Source organism: Thermobia domestica, chromosome 13 (genome assembly GCF_964235325.1).
Source record: "Thermobia domestica chromosome 13, izTheDome1.hap1.1, whole genome shotgun sequence".
NCBI classification, from domain to species: Eukaryota; Metazoa; Arthropoda; class Insecta; order Zygentoma; family Lepismatidae; genus Thermobia; species Thermobia domestica.
This window is the reverse complement of record NC_137466.1, coordinates 180082243-180108042: the sequence shown is the minus strand read 5'-3', so window position 1 is coordinate 180108042 and position 25800 is coordinate 180082243. Positions and strand designations below refer to the sequence as shown.

Here is a 25800-nt window from a genome sequence, read left to right as displayed (position 1 = left end):
AGATTCCCGCACCGCAGACTCCCAGCATTCCCTTTCAGGGCATCACTCCTTCCGGTCCTGCTGGGTGCGCATGCGCTGCACTCCTCCGTCCCACGGCCCCGGGTCCAGCGTCATCCAAGAAAATCCAAAAGCAAAACCAGTCCATAGCAAGGTTGTCTTCTAGAAAGAGCAGTCCATATCCGAGGCTTATATTTTAACGACGCTCGATCGCAGGTTTTAAATGCCGGGTGATCGGCCCGGCACAACCCCCAACCTGGAGGACCAGTGGCTGATTGCAGTTCCGAAGAACTGGGCGATGGGGGCGCCACATCCCGACGCCGGGCTGATAAGCGTGGAGTCTACGTGAAACAGTGTTACTGTATATTATTTTACCGAATTAACGTATTCTGTAAAGTTTTATTCTGCCTTCAGTATATTTAACACATAGATGCACGTGATGTCTACAAAAGGGATGAATCTTGTATAAAATACTTTTGGTAATTCTCAATATATTAGTCTTCGCTAGGAATCGAAAAAAAAAAAAACTTACAGCTTCCTTTTTTCTTTTATGAAAATTTATTCATACAAAAGAAGATCTAGAGTTTTTGGAAAATATTGTTTCCTTCATCGGGAGTAGTTTTAAAACAATCGCTTTGCAAGTTTGAAGCCGTGGCCACGTTTAGTGATATAACCGAAAGATTATATAGAAAAAGAATGAAAAGTGATTCACAAAAAAACATGTTTATGTGTTTATTAAAACTACTACCAATGAATGAAGTAGACGATTTTTTTTTAAAAAGTATTTTTCTTTTGAATCAGTGAATTTTCATGAAAAGGGAATCATTATACACAGCATATATGCATAACGACCCTACTGTTCTATCGTTTATCCCCCTAATTAATCAATATAATGTTAAGTTACTGATCTCTATAGACTTTTTTTTTTTTTTTTAGACTTCCACACTACGCTACGCATATGTATAGGAAATCTAAAAAAACTCCGTCTGTCGACAAGTATCAGAGTTAAAACGGTGCGATGCAGCGAGTAACGTTTCTCTGACTTGGATTCAGCAGCTTAAGAGTTGATTTTGAGTTTAACGTCCCTTTCAGCAGCGAGGCTATATGAGACGTGGACCTACTGATTAACGTTGAATCCGAACTACATGAGCTCCCGTCGGATCAGCAGCCTAAGAATAGATTCTATCTCCACTCTTATTCGTTTACTGAAACCGGGAGTCATAGATCTTCCCGTTTTGATGTTGGATTCTCAAAGTCTTAAATCTGTTATAAATTCACAATGTGAAGAAGGAAAGAAAAAAAGAAAGAAAGAAAAACTAGATATACTGAGTAACTTCACAGTTAATTATAGCAATATATATGTTGTAAGAAGATTCTTTTCTTCTAATTATCTACACGAAATACGAAGGTATTTATTCTTTTCCAAGTAGATGCAAAACAATTAATTTTAACATACGCCACTGGTTGCCAGTGGATACGATTTCAACTGGCAAAAATAGCAATTATCTTTTACAAAAACTCCAGGGTGATACAAGTAAATAGGTCTTCAGTGATGAGTTCGAGCCATATCCTCTGTATCTGCTGATTTTAGTGTTATCAGAAGATATACTTACCTAGATTTAACGGCGCATCGTTGAGTTTCGAGGCTACGGGAGACGATGATGATAATAATGAACAAAATGGTAGAATGAAGAAAGTGGGAGGAAACGGGTGAACTCCGAGAAAACCTACGTAAACGATGTTTGTTCACTATAAAGCCCACTTGGCGAAAACTGACAAGGGGAAGTCCCACAAGTTGTCGCTCAAATCTGATTGCCATACAGCACATCTTATAAAGCATTATGAGAAATGAAAATGAGCAAAATTTAAGATGCTATGGACCAGAAGAATAGGACCTACGGGGGTTGAACATTTGAATATCCAAATATTATATCATGGAATTGTGTAGGTTTAAAATAAATATCTTGAAAACCGTTAAAGCAATCAGACCGAATGGTGCACAATACAATGAGAACAAAATGTCGTATCGAAAACCACAAAGAGTGTTGCCACAGATGAGGCAGTGTTGCCAACTCAGAAAGAAAGTATTTTCTTTGAAATAGCACTATATATAAATGTACACATATTTAAAATGCACTATTATCACTAAACATATCAGTGAAGTGTAGTGGAACAGTGTTGCACACTGTTGGAGCTACGTGTGCTAAAAATGTACAATGGAGAAGTATGATATGTGGCAACAGAGGGTAATAACGGAACGCATTAAAGAAAAGTGAGGGATCTGCAGTACACTTCCGTAGCCCCGGTGAATAAGCAGACAACTCGCGAGGAAAGCAAAATGTTACAAGCGAGGAAAGAAACCCGTGTTTTCTAATTCTGTAAACTGCTTTTCTAGATTACCCAGATTTGGTAGAGTACTTTCTTGGTTTATGTGTTTCGTATTAAGTGACATATTCTTTTACATCCTCTCTTACACATCATATGATTGTATACTGTAATCAGGGTTGGCAAAAACCATGGTTTTTATTGAAAAAACCAAAAAAAAAAAAAACAGGTTTTTTGGTTTAAACCCTTTTTTTTTTTTTGTTTTGGTTTAAACCAGGCTTTTTTGGTTTAAATAATTTGCTTTATGTATTTATATCACATAAGGACAGAAATAAGTTTGTTTCGCCTTGTTATCATACAACAACCGGGTTATGCTGGAAGGGGTTACGTAAGCTTAAAGCAAAATCCAAACCGCTTCTCGGCTTACATCCGAGAGAAATTGTCCTCTATTTGAACTCGAAAACCGGGATTAACTGGCGATACGTCTGCCGACTCACTCACGAAGGACTCCTGATAAAAATACGTTGTACTGATCTTGACATCCTTGTTAATATAATTTTCAAGAGTCATTTCAGAAGAACATAAAAATAAACAGTTGCACACGTGAAACCATTATACAGAATTACATATGGACAATTTCAAAATATTGCAGAGTACAGAAGAACTAATTTAGTCCAAGTTTATTTACTACGACTTTTATTAGTTCAAGTTAAAGAAATACAACGACTTAATTTGCATATCTGTAAGAAAAGTGAATAAAGATACGAATTATTTAAGTTCACTTTGGTTCTGACCCATTTATACATAAAGAGATAGATACCAAAGATACTTCTGATTAAATGTCTGTCGTGGTGCCCCACCCCCCCCAAAAAAAGTACGGCACTTCGATGTATTTTACCAACAGTAAACATTATTAAAACGAAACAATATTTATAATTTTTCTTTGATTGTAATTGCATAACAATAATAACTATTAAAAAATCACAAAAGAAACCTTCATAAACTTATAAAATGAACAAAAGTTGCTTTTGTAGCATAATCTCTTTGAGTACTGAATGGGAAATTTAGGTCTGAATATAATACGAATAATATACGGGAGTGAAACGTGATAACCCACAAATGTGTGTTCATCAAGATTTTACGAACACTTACACTTTTACGAACATTTTTCGTTTTTTGGTTTAAACCAGTTGGCTTTTTTGAAAAAAAAAAAAAAAAAAAAACAGCTGGTTTAAACCAGCCAACCCTGACTGTAATATTACCATATTAACACTGAAATGTAATTATCCTACTTTACGTTGTAGGTCCGTCCTACATAGCTTCGGTGCTGACACAGAAGATAAAATGGCATCACTCAATTCATTTTTTCAATGCATCAATCTTTTTTGACACTGCTGACATTTTGCTATGTTATACTATCAATGGTATTCTGCATTTGAATTAAATTCATAATATGAGACCCAGATTCCTTTATTACCCTTTGTTGCAACACTGTACCACTACACTTCACTGTTATGTTTAGTGACAATAGTGCATTTTAAATCTGTGCACATTTATATATGGTGTTATTTCAAAAAATATACTTTTATGTTGAGTTGGCAACACTGCCTCATAAGGAAGGAAAATATCTTGAACCTGAACCTGAACACTGTGATTTCCGATATGGCATTTTGTTCTCATTATATTGTTCACCTTTTGTTTTGATTGTTTAAAATGTTTTCAAGATATTTACTTAAAACGTATATATTTCCATATGTAATTTTTTGGATATTCAAATGTTGAAGCTCCGTAGATCCTGTCCTTCTGGTCCATAGCACCTTAACATTTGCTCCTTTTATTTCTCATGATGCTCCATCAGATGTGCTATATGACAATCAAATTTGAGCGACAACTTGTGGAACTTTCCCTTGTGAGACCGAACCAGAGAATCCATTCATCACCGGTGAGCGTTCTGCAATAAGCAATATTGTAGCTGACAGTTATCCGAATATGGATAGTTTTAGTCTTTATAATGTCCTATAAAAAAAATTACCTTAGCGAAATGTACGTGTATGTATGTTATTAGAGAAAAGGATAATATCTTAATAAGTCTGTTTGGACCATCTGCTTTTGTAATAGCCACTCTAGTAAATACTATGACAAAGAGGTGACGATCGCTTTCTTCTTTGCATCTGACGGAATGTAGAAGCGCTATGGTGTGATAAAAATATGAGCATGTTAGCATCACTTCATCATCGTTCTGGATGTTAACAAAAATGTTCTTCCACTGACATAGCCACGAGGGATAGAAAATTGAGTAATAGATCAAGTAAAATATATATATTATTGCACATAACTTCATCAGATAGGGAGCAGATTAGTAGGGAAAGAGGAAATAGAAAAGAGTGGAATCTGTGAAGCATCCCTACGCGCCGCGATGTCGTTCAGTCATGAGGTAGTACAGCTACGTAAAAAATAAAATTAAAAAAAAAAGTTTAGTGATAGAACACAAGAACGTTAGTTGGTAAGAATACACAGAGGGAAAGGAATACCTGTTTATTTGTTGAAGTTTAGCGTCCCTTTTCAGCACAAAAACTATATGAGACGTGCAATCCAGTTTAAACTAGAATTCGAACCGGCGTAATGTATTCAATGCTCAACAAGTTGAGTTGATTTTAGTTTAGCGTCCCTTTCAGCAGCGAGGCTATATGAGACGTGGACCTACTGATTAACGTGGAATCCGAACCACATAAGCTCCCGCCGGAAACCGAACAAAATGCTCATCGAAGACACGTACACTAACCACTAGATCAGCGCAGAGGGCTAACAGGAATGCTTAATGAAGCTATGTATAGCAAATTACTTCCCAGAAAATAATGAAAACATTACCATACAGCACTAAGAAAACACACAGTTTATATACAATACGGCCTTAAGTTCTGTCAATGAAATGTAAGGGCAAATGAATACTGTGGAAATTTCCGTAACGAAACCTGATAACACGGTCTACTTTAGAAATTTAGTTGTAACCGGTGTGCAATGTACTGCTACCTGGCAACAATTTTTGTTTAACATATATGCATGGAGGCTAACGGAGACAGTGATGATGATATGGATGATACTGATGGTATGACGAAAGTGGAAGGAACCGGAAGAACTTCGACGAAACTCAAGCACACGACGTTTGTTCACTACAACGCAGTGCAAGATGGAGTGAGGTTTGTATAAATATCAAATCTCTATTTTAGCATTATTTCGGTGCGGAAAGCCAATGGACCTTTGGAGAAGCAATGATTTTTTTTCTCGTGAGATGAACATTACTCCTTGGACTGTCGTATTTTGAACGAAAATTTACATGTTAATATGTATAAAAGGTTTACAGGTTACTTATTAATGAACAAATTACGAGAGATACGCCACCAAGTGGTTGGTAAGCAATATTCTAAAGTTTAGCACAGCTAATGGTTGATCTAGTAGAAGTCCAGACCTCAATCTGCTCAATTATTCTCTATGGCAAAAGCTTGAGGCAATAGCATTTCGTAAACGGTACTTTAACACCGAGTTGTAAAAGAAATCCATTAAATCAGCTGTCAAGCAAGTTCCATTGGACACGATTCGTGCAGCTATTAAAGAGCAGCCTCAACATCTTTACTGCAGTGTTACTCGGTGAGCTCATTTCTAATGAGGACATGTTCAATCTGTAGCAATTCTTCCGCACTTTCAGAATATATGTATGTTACTGGGTTAGCGTAGCTGTATTTCATAGTTATATGTATTCGAACTACCTACAGACTGTGTATATTACTATTTCGTTAAATGCTTCATCAAATAGGGGAAGGAACCATATATATTTTTATTTCTAAAAATAAAGGTGCCGGCACGCTGGACCTCAGGTTCATAATGGTTAAAAAGTTGCGTATATTTCAGGGTATTATTATTATTATTAATGCCCAGTAGCATATCACTGCAGTCTTGTAACTAAAAACTCATACGTACATAGATATAAAGATGCTTTAAAAATGTCTGATTCTTACATCTTAATTTTATAATAAAATAAACGTATTGATAATCAACATTTCTTAGTCATTTGTTTCCTGCTTGTTTCTCTTTTTGTAAACGAGTAAAAATAAGCTGTTATTGTTTGTTTTCAAAAGGCATCAAGAGTTCCACAAATACTGAATTTCAATAATAATTGAGTTTATTATTATGTGATCACATACAGTACATTGTTCATATAATGTTCTTCAAAATACTAATCATGCTACCAAAATATTCTACAAAGTTCTATTAAGTTAATGGATAAACTTCGCGAAAAAAAATCTCAGGGATGTTTTCACTTAATCCTGTTCCTAATAATGAATAAAAATAATTAATTGAACACATTAACATAAGAACTGACCAAACGCTCCTCTGTGGAGAAAGTACAGAGGTGGAATCCCAACTGAATAGTGGCTCTTAGTTTAGTCAAACTTCAGCGAAAAAACAAATTTGTAGGATTATTTCATTGTGTGAGGTCAGTCTTTTCGTAAAAAAAAATCTGGTCGGTTCAGACCCTGTATGGTTTATATTACCGTGCGAAAAATCAATGAAAAAAGGAAGGTGCAAAGACGTGAGCGAATGAGAGACAAAAGGGCCCAAATATTTCTAGTCCCTGAAAAACTTAACGACTTTAAGAAGGAACAACGATTCGCCACTATTTTTCTAAAAAGAAAAAGAGGAAAAGGAAATGAATAAAAACTTTCCGTTTTTAAGACAAAAGAGGGAATATTACGTTCTCATTAAAAGGTACAGGTACGCCGTACCGTTGCGTACCACAAGAAATAAAACTATATATATATGTATGTTCAGATTATCAAAAACTTCGGATTTCTAAGGAATGCTAAAAAACTGCTCGAAACAAGCTTAATATACGTACATAAATTTACAGACAGTAGTCATCACTGCCCATCATTTCTCTGTAAAACAATCTAAGCTTCTCTGCGATAATGTCGCCACTTAGCATGTTATTTTTTTGCCTTCTGCTGCACTATTCATGTGTAAAGTGCTTGTTCAACATCCACATTTTCAGCCGTTCTTAAAGTTTGTCGCTTTCCAGGGTCACACTCCGTCCGAGAACAGTAAGAGGTTATCTCATCTCTCTTACTTTAAAGTCAAACACTATCGATTTTGACCGATATTCCGAAGCAAGTTTTCCTAAACTTTCTCCATTGTCCAGTCGTTTGATAATCTTTCACATGTCTTCTAAAGTTAGAGTAACATGTTTGCTTTTGGACGACATCTTGGCTTTTGGACGCCTGACTGTACGCAATTACAGTGCGTATTGTACTACATACTGCACACCCCTGAAAATGAACTGACGACTAATCCCGACAGCTTTGTTTACGGCTGTATTGTTGTAACATGAAAATCTAAAAATACAGTACGTAGTAGGGTGTATCAAAAAAATCCAAAGTTGTCCAATTAAATAGTCTCACTAGGTGTCAAAAGTTGTGTACTGACTAGTATAACATTAGTGAATTTTTTCATAATTTTTGTACTTCCCCGTAAGGGTCTCAAAATTTTGCAATTTTTATGAAAATTTGAATTTTTTAAAGCTAACCAATGAAATCGAACTAGGTGTCGAAAGTTGGATATTGACTAGATTTACTACACCATTCATGATTTTAAAAATAATTCACATCTTCATTCCCCGCAAGGGCCTGAAATTTTGCAATGTTTATGGTAAATATTGAAATTTCACTTAAAATATTAAAAAAAAGTTTTAAAATCCGCCAAACCACTTCACGCTTGCTTAAGAAATATTGTGTTCACTACCATAACACCTATGGTTTTGAAATAATCTTTGTACTTTATCTTATTACCTGCAGAGCCTTAAAATTTTGGAATTTATACAGTAAATCTTAAAATTCCAATTTTCAAGAATAGTCAAATAATATCCTATTAGATTTCAAGCCTTGTGCGTGACTAGCATAATTTCGATGATTTTTAAAAATATTTTTCCTTCATCTTCGTTACCTACAACAAGTTTTAAAATGTAGTGTCACAGTAATATCTAAAATACATTGAGCATAATATTAAGATACATTATGCAAATTTAATAATTTTGCACTGAAATTATTTTTGATGTGCACCTCTTTGCTGATTCCCAGAAGCACCCAGAACTCAGCACGAGGAGGTGGCTGCATATAGAGTTCCGTCCATCTTCCCATCTCATCCACCCTACCTTTGGAAATTATCTCTAACTCGTTGGTTTGTATTCAGATTTTGTTTTGAATATGGGTATAATGGGCATATCCAAAAGTCTTGCTCTGATAAATCCATCTCGAGCTAAGACAACACACACTTTAGACAAAGCTTCGGTAACAGTTTTAACGCACCTCTTGACTGTTTAGGTATAACATGACAAGTGGAAAACAGGTGAAAGGACAGATGAAACTTCTGTTACACATTTCTGTAGACTTCCTCCGACAAATGTCTCGTCAAGGGTGGCTCGGTTACTTCGCTTCCTGCCAACTGATTAGGTCAATGCAAGCCTGAGCACTAAAGTGCATTGCTGGAATACTGAACTTGCGTACAGGAGATGTTTGCTTTGAGCTTTTTGACCTTGCGTCACGGATTCTACGCATAGCTAGTTCTCGAGTATGCTTTCGATCATCGGCGAGAATAGATACCAGTAAAAACTCCGGATACGCGAAGAAACCATTGGCTGAATTGTCCTATCTACAATGAGCTTCAGTTCATTACTTAAGTACCGTGAAGAGGCTATAGTACGATATAAGTTCACAGGAGCATCCTTGATAGTAGGGTTACATTTAATGTAAAACCACATCGGAGCATACACTTCCATGATGAATGTAACGAGTTCCTTCAAGTTCGAAGATGGGTCAGTAGTTCTTATGTACACTCTAAGCACTACGTTAGTAGTAGTGATCCATCTTGCATAGGATAATTTTCCAGGACTTCTTGATGCAAGATTTGGTGAATACTCACCAGCAGAAATTGCTTTGCAAATATCCCATATATATCTTGGGTCTGTGCTACGGTTCGACATCTTTTTCTTCCATGGCCGGGAAAGTTTCTTCATTTGCTTGAAACTTAACGACTGGTAAATCCTCACAATTAGTTAAGCTTTTTCCTATAGTTCCTGAGAACTTTCGAGCACCCACTGTTGCGCCCTAAATGCTGTACAATATGCCTTAGAATATACCATAAAAACTGCAAAATTTCAGGCCCTTGCGGGGAATAAATATGCAAATTATTTTTAAAATCATGAATGGTGTAGTCAATCTAGTCATTATGCAATTTTTGTTCACTAGTTTGATTTCAGTGGGCAACTTTAACAAAATTTCAATATTTTCAAAATATGTTGAGGCCCTTGCGGGAAATGAAGTACAAAAATTATGAAAAAATGCACGAATGTTGTACTAGTCAATACAGAACTTTTGACAAATAGTGCTATTTAATATGACAACTTTTGATTTTTTCGTTCCACCCTAGTACGTAGTACAGACGTCGACTGAAGGCCGTTCGGAGCAGCACGTCGTTTTTACTGTATATAAATCTATATATATAAAAGAGAACGCACAAAATCCTTTGTCCGCTCATCACGCTAATACGGCTGAACCGATTTCTTTCATTTTTGGGGGGTTGTTAGGATTTGGACCCTAGATGGTTTTTATCATATCACTTTAATTTTCAATTACCAGTGTCTTGAGATAATTGACCAATCAGGTGTCAATACGTACAAAAAATCCTTTGTCCGCTCATCACGCTAATACGGCTGAACCGATTTCTTTCATTTTTGGGGGGTTGTTAGGATGTGGACCCTAGATGGTTTTTATCATATCACTTTAATTTTCAATTACCAGTGTCTTGAGATAATTGACCATTCAGGTGTCCATACGTACAAATTAGGGATGGCCAATTCCGGAATTTTTACTTTCCGGAATCCGGAAAGTAAAATCGGAAAATTCCGGATTTCGGAAAAATTCCGGAATTCGGAAAAATTCCGGATTTCGGAAAAAATCCGGATTTCGGAAAAATTCCGGAATTCGGAAAAAATCCGTATTTCGGAAAAATTCCGGAATTCGGAAAAATTCCGGAATTCGGAAAAAATCCGGAATTCGGAAAAATTCCGGAATTCGGAAAAAATCCGGAATTCGGAAAAAATCCGGATTTCGGAAAAATTCCGGAATTCGGAAAAAATCCGTATTTCGGAAAAAATCCGGAATTCGGAAAAATTCCGGATTTCGGAAAAAATCCGGAATTCGGAAAAATTCCGGATTTCGGAAAAAATCCGGATTTCGGAAAAATTCCGGAATTCGGAAAAATTATTTTTTCTTTTTGTAATCCTAAGAATTTTGTTCAAATGCAAACGAACAAATTTCCTTTTTGTAATCCTAAGAATGTATGATGCAAGTTAAGCTGAAACTTATATCTTAAAGTATACACTACTCAATCTTCCCATGGTTAATGAGATGTAGTCCAAAAGTACGATGTACTCCTAATATTTAATTTTTGTTTTACTGTGATATTGTCCAGAGGTAAGACATATATTACACTGAGATAAACAACTTGACATAATGAAGATGTTATCATACGTAGTTTTCCAGAAAATCGTGAGAAACGATTTTTTATGAAGTTAAAATATGCGTCGCTTGTTGCCAGTGTAATGCAATTGATAACTTTTATGCTGGAATAGTCTTCTTCTTCTTCTTCTTCTTCTTATTATTATTATTATTATTATTATTATTATTATTATTATTATTATTATTATTATTAATCGTTTATGTACTGTAAAAGAAAAATATGAACCGTTAAGTAGTATATTTTATCTTGTTTTTTGATATCTTCTAACAGTAATAACAAATTGCTTGTAAATACGCAATGATTATCAAGGACAATGGCATATTAATGTAAGGACTACTCTGCAGACTAGCAATAAACAATAAACAATAACATAAACAATAGTCCCAAAAAAAAAAGTAACTAACTTGGGCACGTCAGAATATTCGCGAGAATATAGGGACGCATTGAGACTAGCAAAAAACGTGGTGTTATTATTACTCAAAGGGCCGTACGATGGAGGCTTTAACGTTAATGTTAATGGCACCAATGAGCACTTACTTGCTCTAATGGTTAACCTCACTTTTGAGATGATTCTTAGAAGTGGGCGTGTTGGCATGCAGTTGGAGTACTAACGATTTGCGTCACTATCGAACACTAACGTAGCACTAGCGACGTTTAAAGTCGAAATTGGAGTCTGACATAAGTGGCTTGTCAACTTCACGGACATTATATTTTCCTTGAATGCGAGAATTTTGCGCCCTACCACAAAAATAGGAAAAAATGCACTCGCAATATATTTGCACTGGAATGTTTGCGCCCTACCCCAAAAAGAGGGGAAAATGCGCCGGCTATATATTTGCACTGGGATGTTAGCGCCCTACAATTCAACTTATTATTGTATTGTGTAAAGTAACTTCCACTCGCACTTGAACTAGGCTTGCCTCTCATCGTCTCAGTGAGTTACTCCATCCGTTATAATATTCCGAACAAATGAAAAAAAAATACAATTTTAGTTCACTAAAGGGCAATCCATACAAATACAATTTTTCATTATACTACAAAATTTACAATAAACGTATAAATGACTGATATATAATTATTTATTAATATAATCAAAGAGTATAATTTAGTCTACAAAAGGCTGTTTGGCTCTACCCAGATATCTCTGTTCACAATCCTTGAGAGTTGTTTGGCTTTTCAGGACACAAAATATAGAAAAGAAAATGTAAAGTGAATGTAAAATCAGTTCAGTAATATTATCAAGAAAACTATGTACAGTGTGTTTACTTGCTGGAATTACACTTCAAACACACAATTGCGTTCAGTCGTTCTTTCAGGAAAAATGTTCCGGGGGGCACATTTAGTATTCCGGAGGGGGGTCACTGCTGGTACTATTCTATTTATTATTATATTATAGACGTATTATTTTGGTCTCCTCCGAGGGGGCACTCTGAGAGCTCTGGGGAGGCCAGTGTTCCCCCAAAATCATCTCTGGAAGAAGCAGTGATTGCGTTGATCCGTTGTGTTCTTTTGGCTTATATTGAAGTTTATTCTCCCCTTATATAGCCACAATGAAAATAAATCACAAATGGCATGGTTGTGGGGGGAGGATTGTTTATGCTGTAATGTCAGCCCCTCCGAGGAAATGCGTAAGCTCCAATAGGTTCTTTTATTTCGCAGGTCTCAAACTTCCCGGTGGAGGTACATCGCAGGCGCAATTTTCCCTGTTCTTGAGGTAGGGCGCAAATTTCCCAGACGCAAAATTCTCGACACCGTTCGAATGACCTCGGAAGACTATATCTTTTTCAATACTTTTTTATAATTTTTTACTCGAGATTTCTTCATAGCTTCTTATTAAAATACTTACTAATATATCCTCATTTTATTGTCCTAACCAATCAATATGGGTATGTTGTCAGTAAAATATTTAGATTGATCGAGCCTCTGGTGTGTAACCACAGTATCATGCCCCCATTAGAAATCTTGGCTAAACGAATCAATATATGTTGCCAATAAAATAGTTTAGAATGATTGATCCCCTGGTAAATAACCATAGTATTTCGTGACAGACCCCCCCCCCTTCCTATTACCATATTCTAGCTACGTGCCTGACTCAGCTAAATCTCTACATTCTTTACCAAGCACACATTTTCTAAAGCGGAAAATGCTCTCTAAATACCTAAGCTCATTATTTTCAGCAGATGCACAAACTGGGTAACATGCTATCTACATGAATGTTATATATGTCGATTACTGGAAACCGCTTCTCGCTATCTATTACCATATTTACTATATAATGATTAACGTTAAAACCGGAAATGGTTGATTTGTACCGCTTCCGGTTTGAATATTACATTCATCAGGGAACTCGATTCTTAACTATTGACTCTGTACATCATGGCCAAAATTGATTGGTAATCCATCAGATAGTTCTTGAGACTGTTTGTTTCACTGACGGACAGAATGAATATATGGCTATAGAGTTTTGATAAACTAAATTCGTTAATGAGTGATGATGGAACAAATATAAGAAAGGGAACCAAGAGTACCACCGGGAAAATTTTCGAACACAAAATTAGCCATCGAAAACCCACATGTCCTGGGTTAGAATACCATAGATGAAAACTCTACCACTGAGTCATCAATCACCCGCTTATTAGTTTTGTTAACTATTATATTAATATAAATTAATGAATGCCTGCTTATGTTAATTATTGAACAATTACATTGTATACTTCGTAAAGTCAATTTGTATTTACTGTACATACAGTGAGCGCAGAAAGTGTTCGTACACCTATGCTATTGAAACGAAAATGCCTGCGAAAAAGAAACAGAAAATTTAAGAAGTGTAATAACACACACAATATGAATAATGAAAACTAAGCTTTATGAATATATCAATAAAGAACCACAAAGACAAGTTTAATGGTCAGAAAGTAAATAAATTCCGTAGAAAATATATAGAGTAGACGCAAAAAGTGATCGTACACCTGACGTACGAATACGAAACAAAGATACCACAACTGGGGTTCACTAGTATTCACCTGAGTATACACCTCTGTATAGCATGACGAGTAACAGAATGAGTTTAGTTGTGAATAGGAGTGAAAAAACTGCACGGTGGGCTGTCGAAATGGGAAGCAACCGAACAGAAACAAATGAGGAGACAAGAAAAGTAATTATTAAAGTGCATAAGAAGGGTAAGTCTTTGAGAAAGATAGCAAACCTCAGGGGCAGATCCAGAGGGGGGCGATCGGGGCCATCGCCCCCCCCCCCCACATGAGGAAACTTTCTTATTTTATATATAAATAAACCCATCCATAACAAGTTTGGAGCTCTTAAAAGTAGCAGTATTACTGCCGACCGCCCCTTCCCCAGAAGTCCGTCCTGGATCCGCCCCTGTATAGAGTAGCCACAATCGAGTATTTTCCGCTGTATGTTTGGAGTCGTTGTCTTGCTGAACAATAAATTGTTTTCAAGAACCATCTTCTGCCCACTAGTATGGAGATATTCCTTTAATATGTTAATATACACTTTGTAGATCATCACTCCATCGATAAGGTGGAGACGACCCACTCCTGAGGCACTCATACAACCCCAGACGAGCACGGACCCTCCTCCGTGTCTTACTTTAGAGTCGAGATTTTGAGGATTCATCTCTGTATTCACCTTGCGCCATACCATACGCCTCCCATTGGACTCGATAAAATTAAATTTATTTTCGTCCGAAAATATGACCCTATTCCAGAAAGAAGCCTGATCCCTTATCTTTATACTCTTTTTCAAACTTTAGTCTCTTTATACGATTTGTCTTGTTCACCCAGAACATTTTCCTGGCTATCCGACCATGATACCCTGCAAATATTCCGCACTGTACTGGCTGATACTTTAACACCGCGTGTTTCCAGATCCGTTGCCAATTGCACAGCACTACTTTTTGGAACCTTTTTTCTTTCCCTAATAATGTAACGTTTAACTTGTTCACTCAACACTCTTGGTCTTCGAGTTCTTTTTTTATTATTTTTTTTATGGTTTCGCACAGTGATAGAAACATTATACATCGCAATTATTGTTTGTACTGTTGAACAAGGCCTGTCTGCAAGGTTTGCCAGGGGCGGATCCAGGACGGACTTCTGGGGGGGGGGCGGTCGGCGGTAATACTGCTACTTTTAAGAGCTCCAAACTTGTTATGGATGGGTTTATTTATGTATAAAATAAGAGTTTCCTCTTGTGAAGGGGGGGCGATTGCCCCCTCTGGACCCGCCCCTGACTCTATAATATTTTGAAACAGCTTCGCACACCTCCCCAATCCCCAGACATGAACCCCATAGAACATCTATGATCTGTTCTGGAGACAAGAATCAGAAGGCACAGCTTGTCTACTAAAGAAGGCCTAAGAAAAGCTATTCAAGAAGAATGGGACATAATCAGTCCCGAAGCTACAGAACTACGAACTACTACAGGTGAAATCAATGCCACGAAGATTACAGACAATCATTAACGCACAGGGTAATCCCACAAAATATTAAATAACGTAATATACTTTATAAGCATTAATTCAAGCATAAGTGTACGGTGACTTTTTGCGTTTACAAAAAAGGAATTCTCTCTTTTCTTCTGAACAAAACAGTGATTGTGTTTGTTTGGCCTTTCTCTTGTATATAGAAATAAAATGTATGAATGTGTAGTCTTAATTCTGGTTATATATATATTTTTCCACCTCCCGTTCTCATGCTAGCTGTTTTCAATATAAACTATGCACGGTGTACGAACACTTTCTGCGCTCACTGTAGGTATGTTGACAATAAGCGAATGTTATTAGAATATTTGTTGAGATTTATTTTCCTTCACTGCCTTTCGCCTGATTAAAAAGTAGTTTGCAGTGCTTTGGAGCAGCTGCAGGTGGGAACGCGATAATGTTTGAGACATACCGGCGACTTTTTTGTGTGTGAAAATAAGATCTTTCTCATAAAGTAGTAAATAACTGCAGTAGCAATTGTCTACGTAAATGATAAAGACATATCCAACTACAAGAAATTAATACAGTATATATAGCCTATTCATTATTGTGTTTCTCTTTTAACAACTACTAGCTAAGGATGGCCAATTCCAGAATTTTTACTTTCCGGAATCCGGAAAGTAAAATCGGAAAAATTCCGGATCTCGGAAAAATTCCGGATTTTTTCTGAATTCCGGAATTTTTCCGAATTCCGGAATTTTTCTAAATTCCGGATTTTTTCCGAATGTCGGAATTTTTCCGAAATCCGGAATTTTTCCGAATGTCGGAATTTTTCCGAAATCCGGAATTTTTCCGAAATCCGGAATTTTTCTGAATTCCGGAATTTTTCCGAATTCCGGAATTTTTCTAAATTCCGGATTTTTTCCGAATGTCGGAATTTTTCCGAAATCCGGAATTTTTCCGAATTCCGGAATTTTTCCGAAATCCGGAATTTTTCCGAATTCCGGAATTTTTCCGAAATCCGGAATTTTTCCGAATTCCGGAATTTTTCCGAATTCCGGAATTTTTCTGAATTCCGGAATTTTTCCGAATTCCGGAATTTTTCCGAATTCCGGATTTTTTCCGAATTCCGGAAAGTAAATTTTCCGATTCCGGAAAACAAAATTTCCGGAATCCGGATTCCGGAAAATTTTGGCCATCCCTAGTACAAATCCTTTGTTATTAGTTCATCATAGGTATAAAAATAAACGTATTTATATGCAACCCGCATGACCCTGTGACTCGGCGGGTTAACATAACTGACAGGCGCTATAAATCACTTGAAAGCGAAAAAGTAAAAATTATCTAAGTAACAAAGTTTATTGCGTTCCGGGATGACCGCAGCGAAGCGGGGCGGGTTGGGGTGACCGCAGCGAAGCGGGGCGGGTTAACATAAATGACAGGCGATATAATGTTAACATTAGTGCAATCTTCTATGGTTTTTATCATATCACTTGAAAGCGAAAAAGTAAAAATTATCTAAGTAACAAAGTTTATTGCGTTCCGGGGTGACCGCAGCGAAGCGGGGTGAACGCTGCTAGTTATATATATAAAAGCAGCACGGTGATAGTATTGCAAAACTGAAAGTGAAGGTATATAATCAGGTAAAATATTATTAAAAGTTACTGAATGGATTAAGTAGTAAAATTACTGGAGAGTAAAAAATTAATAAATGAGGGGAGAAATGTAAATGGTATTTGCATAATTATACCAAAAAGAAAAGGAAATAAAAATGAAAAGAAATCTCTAATTTTACATCCCAAGGTTATGCCTTGTACGCTACGAGTCAATGATTACGGATTAATTGGTGGAATGAGAATGAAGAAGGAAACATAACTCTCAGAAAACTCATGGACACCGTGTTATTCACCACAAACTCCTATTCTTGGGATCGAATCAGGATCCCTCACACTAGAGGTATGCATTCTACCGCTGACTCACTACGTTCCCCGAAAAGGCAATACAAAACATACAAAATTGATAACCAAAAATATGCAAATAAAAAATAATGATAGATACCACAGAACGATAAGAGAGAAAGTAATAAGGATATTATTCGTATCTACATTGCTCTGTTAAAAAAAGATTAAATGAAATATTCAACGAACTTTAAAAAAAGTTCGTTAGTAAATTCTCTATGTCTGTCTGTCTGTTATTTGCGATTTTCTCAATTTTGAACCCTGCATTCGATACAGCATCAAAAACTATCTGAGAAAGTGATTAAATTTTTCGCGTCACTCTTACCGCTTCCGAGATATTGGCCAAAAAATGGCCGATTTTCAGAGATTTAAGGAGCCATATCTCGGGAACCATAAGTCATACAGAGATCATATTGGTGTTGATCAATACCTAAGAGGACGGTAAATATTTTGGTACCAAATAGTAACTGGTGGCCACTGTACCAATTAATAACGATACCAAAATGTTTATCATCCTCTTAGGTATTGATTACCACCTATAACTCTCTATGACTTACCGTTCCCGTGATATTGGTCAAAAAATAGTTCCAATTTCGGGAGATTTAAGAAGCCATATCTCAAGAACCGTATGTAACAGAAAGATCATATTGGTGTTGATCAATACCTAAGAGGATGGTGAACATTTTGGTATCAAATAGTAACCAGTTGCTACTGATCAACTGGCCACCGTTCCCCAGATATTTCCCCCCCCCAAAAAAAAGTTCGAATTTCGGGAGATTTTAGGAGCCATAAGTCGAGACCTGTAAGTCATAGAGAGATGATATTTTGCGAGAAACAGAACAAGGTGCGGATAAAAAGATTTAATTTTAACATCTAAGATCACAGTTATCCTTCCCTTTCCATCTTTCCATTCTTTTTAAGTTCGTTCTGGCAATGCTCTTGGAGCATTCTCAGCTGGTTTAATTTTACCACGGCTATGCCCTGTATGCTAAAGGGGACGGATGATTAATTAAAGTGAATGATTATGAAAGAATTGATAGGATGATAATGTGGGAGGAAATGGGAGAGCACTGGGAAATCACTGTGTCCTTCACTGCTCCATTAATTATCCATAGACAGTTAATTACATAGAGAGAAAAATTCAGTGTACGATAATAGGAAGTATTCTAAATATTATATCTGCTACTTGTAGTTGTTAACAACACATTTGATACTTCTTTCTACAACAGTTGGAATCCTACGTGACCTCGAAAAGGTCTGTGACCTTTCAACAGCTGCAGTTGGAATACTACGTGACCTTGAAAAGGTCTGTGACTTTATTTCAATAAATATGGAATTTCGATTTCAATCAAAAATACTGCAGAGTCAAATAATAACCTATAACCCTAATAAAAATAAGAATCTTTATTTTATTTTATTTATTTATATGTTTAAAGATTTATTTTTAATATTAATCAGTTACAAACACACTTGAGCCGATGTAATATCAATATCTGTAACTTTACTCAAAGGTCATGTTATATTTTTACAAAAAAATCACTTATTGGAAAGTTCAATAATCTGACAAGTGTGACCAACTGCACTTGCACCATAGATTATCTGCTAAAACTTTTATCAGATACAGATCAAAGATCAGTAAACTTACAGGGCAAAATGTTATCACCTAAAAATAAAAAGTATCTGGGACATTTTCAGGTTAAAATCCTCTACATTTTTCTTAATGATATTCGGTATATCATGATTAGTCTAATTTCCCAGAAACATAATTTTAGATGATGTCACTACATTTAATATTACGTGTCTCATGATGAAAATAAAACATTAGCGGCAATTTTCCAACTAAGATTTTATATTAAAAAAAAAAAAAACGACTGCAGATCAAGGACTATAAACCACAAAACGCGAACGGCCGTACGCGGCTATCTCGTGCGTTGTCGCGCATATGATCAAACTACACGGCGATCGAGCCACGGCACATGGCCCGAAAAGCAATCAACGGTTGCCAGCATCACTCACGAGGTCAGTTGTAGTTCAGAAGGCAAAGACAGTAATTGCAGGAGAGTATTTATTATGGCGGTGTCTAAGCACCTGATTGATACAGAATTGTTTATTATGAAGTATAACAACTACTAGCACTATTAACAGTAGTATGATGACATATGACAATAAAAATTAATAAAAAATATTAGGAATAGAAACAGTAAAAAATTCGAAAAAATTAAACGAAATCTTGAAGTGTTACGTCCCACGGTTATGACAGCTAAGCTAAAGAAGACGGTGATGATGAGAAATGAATGAATTGGTAGAATGGAGAAAGTGGGAGGAAACGGAAGAACCCCGAGAAAACCCCCACACACGTTTGTCCAGCACAAAGTTCACTTGGTGCGAGCTGGGATCGAACCAAGGACTCCATGCACCACAGGTGAACGCTCTACTACTGAGCCACCGCGGCCCCAATAAAAAATTCGAGAAGGTAGAACTGGTGTTTAAGGGATTTTTTACAAATATGGAAATATTAAATATAAATATTTCATCATCATTGCACTAGTTTCAAAAATGAAAATACAATGAAATTTTAGTTTAATGCTCCATGGTTTTCACCTTTGGCAAAAGGAGATTAATAAAAGTAAAAGATTGTAAAACTGAAATTTTTGTGCTTTTCCCCGGGAATAGAATCTGGAACTACACGCGCCACAGTAGCATGCGCTAGCCTCTAGACCAGTGGGTAGGGCTCCACTATTCACGGTATAATATATAAGTTCATTTCAATTTGCATGGGAATGCGGTCGGAGAATATTATCAATCATCTCACCCACGTTTAATTCTAATTCCTATCTTAACTCAGGATTTAAAATCGGATGTGAGTGAAATAAAAGCTGCCTCCATGGAAAGAATATCTTTCCCTACTTCCCTATCCTCGGCCCGTACTTTATTTGTGTTACGTTGTTTTAAAATGAACGTAAAAATATTATACACTTGAAATGAATTTTAAATATTTACATGAGAGTTTATTTCAAGAAGTGACAATAACAAATAACCACTTGTTTTTTCTGGAATACGCATAGATGAAGTCTGTCCTTTATTTCTTCCCCTCCGTTTATCGTTTTCGTTAAAAAATAATGGAACAAATTTAGGCAACTTCTAAACATGACCAAATATGCTTCAATTTCTTCAATGAGAGAGTGTTTTATTAACTGAGGCAAAGATGTGAGAAAGTAACTCACGCAACTTAGCATTAATGTAATAGAAATAATTTGATTGCTATTTGGAATCATTCACAACTTTCTATGTAATATGGGTACATACTAAGTTTATGGTGTGTTTTTACTTAATGTAATGTCACATCTCAATAAACATATTTTTTTCATGAATTAAAAATGATTCGACAACACTGAGAACACATACATCAGAACAAAGTAGCTTCATCTTCATCTGAACTATGAACACTGTCACATGGGTCAAGTATAATAATGATAATTAAAAAACTTGACATTTATGAGTTATGCACGGCTATTCATAGGAGTTTTTCACCCTGATATTACGTCTTCTAGGTACTTTGCAAAAGTTAATTTTTCAACTATTTCAGTCTTTCTCAGGTTCGATTGTTAGGAAAAGAGTGGGACTTTGTTATATATGAAGTTGTTATAGAAGGTAAAACTTAGCTTCTAAGACGATAAGTTTTCACTAACATTAGAACTATTAGTACTAATATTAATGGAAATTTATCGTTTTCAAAATTTCTTTCTTTCTTTCTTTCTTTAACAACCTTGTGCCTTACAAAACCTATACCAACCTTTCTCTGATAAACAAGCCACAAGAAAACTGCAGTTGCTGTTACAATTTAGTTCCATCAATTACCTACAGAGCACGTTACCAGGTTAAGTTTAAGGTTAGACTAAATTTAACTCAGATTCAAATAATGCACACTTCTTTCAGTAGTGGAACCGCAAGCATACCCTGTAGAAACAGGCTCGTTAACTACTTGGCTTGGTTTATTTGGCGTTTAACATTCCATTTTATTTCCATGGCTATTAAATATGAATCTGAAGCTTAAGTTCTCCCACCGGTCAATACTTCGAAGTCTCAATTTTAAATCATCCTTAAGTACCAAAAAAATGTATCCTCATATTCATTTTGAATTTCAAAGAATTTTAATGTATGATCAAACCTGGGTTTACAGCTTACTATATCACAATGTTTACCGCTTTGCTACCAAGTCTCTTTTAATCATTCACATGTATATATGGCTAGTATGGATTCCACTTTGTTACCATGTTTACCGCCGGTAACAAATAATCACATCATAATTTATTATGGAAACGCGAAACGCTGTCCTTTGCACTTCAGTCCAAGACAAAATACTATCACCTTCTAGTGGGCAAATGAACAATTCAAGCATAGTGTTATATGATTTGGAGCAATTATCCTACATCCATGTCAACGCTACAAGTCGCGAAAGAGCGTTGAGATGCAACACATCCAAAAAAGCAAGCAAGTTTACCGCTCTTATTTGTAAGAGACACCAAGCTTTCTACTCAATCGTGCAGAGAGCGAATGTAAAATCTATTACTTTCATCAACACGACATAAATTGTTTCTACCATATTTTATCATATTCACTAAATAAATTTTATTGGATCTGTTGCAGAAATGTTTCACATTTTGAAACTCAATATATAATTTGAATTTAACAAAAAATTAGATCGTAGGAAAATCGTTGTTGCTTGTATTTCTTAATATATATATATATATATATATATATACACTCAAGTTCATTTGTTGTGTATGAGCTCCCTCGTAGGAAGGCGGTTAGCGTACGCGCCTTTGGCGTGGGAGACCCGGATTCGATTCCCGCTGGGAGCTCACGTGGTTTGGATCCCACGTTAAGCTGTAGATCCAAGTCTCATATAGCCTCGGTGCTGGAAGAGACGCTAAACTGAAATTCAAATAATTTACGAAATAGTTCTCTGTTAGTTCACGTCTCTATTTCTCTATTTCTTCGTTGTATTAGCTGGCTACAGAACTAAAGTAGAATAGAACTCACGCTACAATTCCACCAAAAATGTAATACTATTTACTGTGTCTGTTTCTGTGATGACATATCGTTCACTTATTGATCAATAAGCTTTTTCGAGCTGAATTGAGTAAGAAAGGGAATTAGATAAGTTTATTGCTAATTAATTAAACGAAATGGTTCTGAAGTATATGATATCAAGCAGAGAATATATATTTTTACTGAAATCAGAAATTACCTGTTCCAATATTCTATTTTTAAATGCAGTTGCCGAATTTTCAATTATCTGGATTGCTACCATCTTCGAGCCTGCCAAGTTAGGAAAGGACTACGACTATGGTTTGGTATCTTTAGGTTAGCAATGAGAAGGCCAATCTTATATAATGTAAACTCTGTAATAAATATCTAAATACATTGTTGAAATTGTATTCGCCGCTGGAGCTCCAGCATGTACTTCGGTATTAGCACTATAAACTACCAGTGTCGATTTCTCAATGTTATCGCTCTTACTGGTGATAAATTAATAATCAGAGCACAATTTGTTATGGTAACTTTAAAACTATCAAATTACAACTTAAAATATTCCCTTGTTTCTTTCACGATCTCTCTTATGTTTCAAGATGGAAGCCACCGGTACTTTCAGGCGAATAAAATAAAGTCTGCTCAACCAACTAAGGACACTCACAGCCTAGAAATAGTTGTTTAGTAACAGAAAATACACATACTTAGATTTGCGGACAAATTCGTGCTGTTGGCAGATAGTGAGGAAGGAAAAAAAAAAAAACAACATAAAAAAGGATTGCGGTAGGTGTTAAGCAGCAAATTCAATATGATCAACAAGGGCAAAAGAAAATTTATAAAATGGGCAAGAAAAAATAAGAAAAATGACGAAAATAGATTACCTGGTGCAAGAGTGCAGAAATTCGTTCTTAGGGAGTAAATAATAAGCGATAATAGGTGCAAACAAGATGAAAAATTCAGAATAGCTCACAGGAAGACGCCACTTAACAAAAAGCTCCGCCAGAAAAAAAATAAAAAGAAAGAAAGGAAACTTCGACAAAGAACTTAAGAAGAAGCTGATGAAAGCATATGTATGGAGCGTGACACTGCTTGGATATGAGGCATGAACTAAGAGGAAAAACTGGATAATGGAAACTTTCGAAATGTAGTGTTATAGAGAAATCTTGAAAATTGGATGGATGGATAAAGTACCAAGTGAAAGAGTATTGATTTCGACAAGATGAGATAGGATGAATAAACACGCTATGAGACATGGAGGAATTATGTCATTAGTTATGGAAAAAAGAATATCTAGAAAAAGGTCGCGACTGAAATGAAATAAAAAATTGAAATATTTCAGTTTTACATCCCACTGGTATGGCTTGTTGGCTAAAGAAGACGGTGATGCTCAGAATGAATGAAATGGTGGAAAGAAGAAAGTGGGATGAAATGGAAGAACCACGAGAAAATCCACACACATAATGTTTGCCCACCACAAAGTCTACTTGACGCAGGCTGGGGTCGAACCAGAAATTCCCGTGACTGAACTATATGGACCGAATAATACGAATATAAAGAAAAAACATAACATGGAAATGAAAAGTGTGGTTCAGGATAGGGAAAATTGCAAAGTGCGTCAAATCAATCGAAAAAGTGAGAAGTTCCGTTTACGGCGAGGCAATAAGAGCAACCAGCCAATAATGCGGGTATATAAGTATATTTCAAATAATTGTTGAATTGGACTTTAGCGTCCCTTTTAAGCACCGAGGCTATAAGGAGTGGACTTACAGCTTAACATGGGATCCGAATCATATGAACTCCCACTAATGATCGAATCCGGATCTCTTGCACCAAATGCGCATACGCTAACCATACAGCCACGAGGAATATCTCTTTAACGCGGTTTACTGTGTTCGCCTGGTTTTACTATCAATAATCAATAGACGAATTAATAAAAATCTTCATGTGTGTGGTAATTACGTATAGCATAATTGCTTGCCTGGCCGTAATGGTGTACTTTATTTGCATTCAGAATCAATCTATATTAATAAAAAAGAGGAATACTGAGAATCTGTGGCAAAGTAATTCGGGACTTCGGACGTACTTTTCTTGAGATTGAACATGTAATCGAAGAACCCTTCAGTACGTTAAATTATATGAATCACGAACTTACCTTCTGTGCAAAACCTGCAAATGTTGAAGCTAAGAATAATAATGCATCCATTACTTTGAATTTAACAGTCAAAGTATCCAATTTCATGCTTCAACTCACCGGATTCCCTCTCTTAATTGTTCACTAACTGTAGCATGTTGAGTAACCGACCAATTGAACATTATTCTCTTGACAATAACACTGCACGGTCCTCCAATAAGTTTTACAACTTCTGGAGCATCCGGAGAGATGTCAGACACTGGAGAAACAGAGTAACTCAAAGAATCGTGTGACCCTGAAAAATTGAAAGGAGTGCATATATAAACACGCATCTGAAACAATGTTCTTTCAAAACATGGAATTCATATATATAATATTAATATTATAGTTGAAAATGTGTTCACTCTCCTTGCGTACAAATCTAATGACAGGGTTCCCACTTATTGGCGAGCACAAGTTACCTGATTTTCCCAGATTACAATTTACAAATTTACAAATTCATATAGAATGTAAAAAAACAACTATATTTTTCCAGACCAAGGGGTTCTTTGCCTACTACACATGTACACTCATGTCCAAAATTATTGTCGCATCTCTATAAATATGTTGTTATACGAATATAACTTGATAACGAATCCGCCCGGTATTTCCTATGATGTTGGTATGTGTATAATCTTCAAAGACATGTATGTGGCAAATTTCACGTCAAACGAGCAGTAAATAACAACAATAAAACGAAAATAAAACTTTCTTGTCCATTTAGCAACATTTTGTTTTACTCATTCTAATTTTCGTATTTATCATTCTTTTCCTATGAAAGTTAATACAAATATACATTTACCGATTATACACATAGTATCAGTATTAAAAATACGATGCAAAATCATTATCACATTATATTCTTACAATTAGACAGTTATAGATATGCGACAATCATTTTGGACATGAATGTACATGAATATGTAGTGTGTGTAAGTAGCGAAATATTGCAAAACAAACTAATTATTTTGCAAAATATTCCCTATCAAATAGCCAGGTACGGTAAAAAGACAAAGGGATTCTGACAAGTAAAAGTTCGTACTTAAAATTCCCTGACTTTTCTAGGTTGTTTTTAGCTTTTCATGAAATTCCCTGACTTTATAGAGTAAGCCGAATTCTATGATTTTTTCAGGTTTTCCCAGTACAGGTGGGGAAACTGAATAAACTTCAAATATCCATATTTATGAGTGTTACTTTGGTAAGTCATACACAACAGAAAGTTTAAAACTGAACGAAAGAGCACATATTCGTAAACAAAACTTTACTCATAAAGTGGTCGTATGTTGAAAGAAGAATTATAAATAAATAAA

The 25800-nt window shown here is 35.8% G+C and overlaps 1 protein-coding gene across 1 annotated transcript in view; it reads right to left on the bottom strand.

Moving 5' to 3' along the window:
• The window catches only part of LOC145668823 (PI-PLC X domain-containing protein 3), a 50180-nt gene that overhangs the window by 14259 nt on the left and 10121 nt on the right, over window positions 1–25800 (bottom strand). Inside the window, exon 2 of the mRNA XM_081736998.1 lies at window positions 24572–24746. Coding sequence (XP_081593124.1) covers window positions 24572–24746 — 175 coding nt within the window. The remainder of the gene's footprint in view (window positions 1–24571; window positions 24747–25800) is intronic.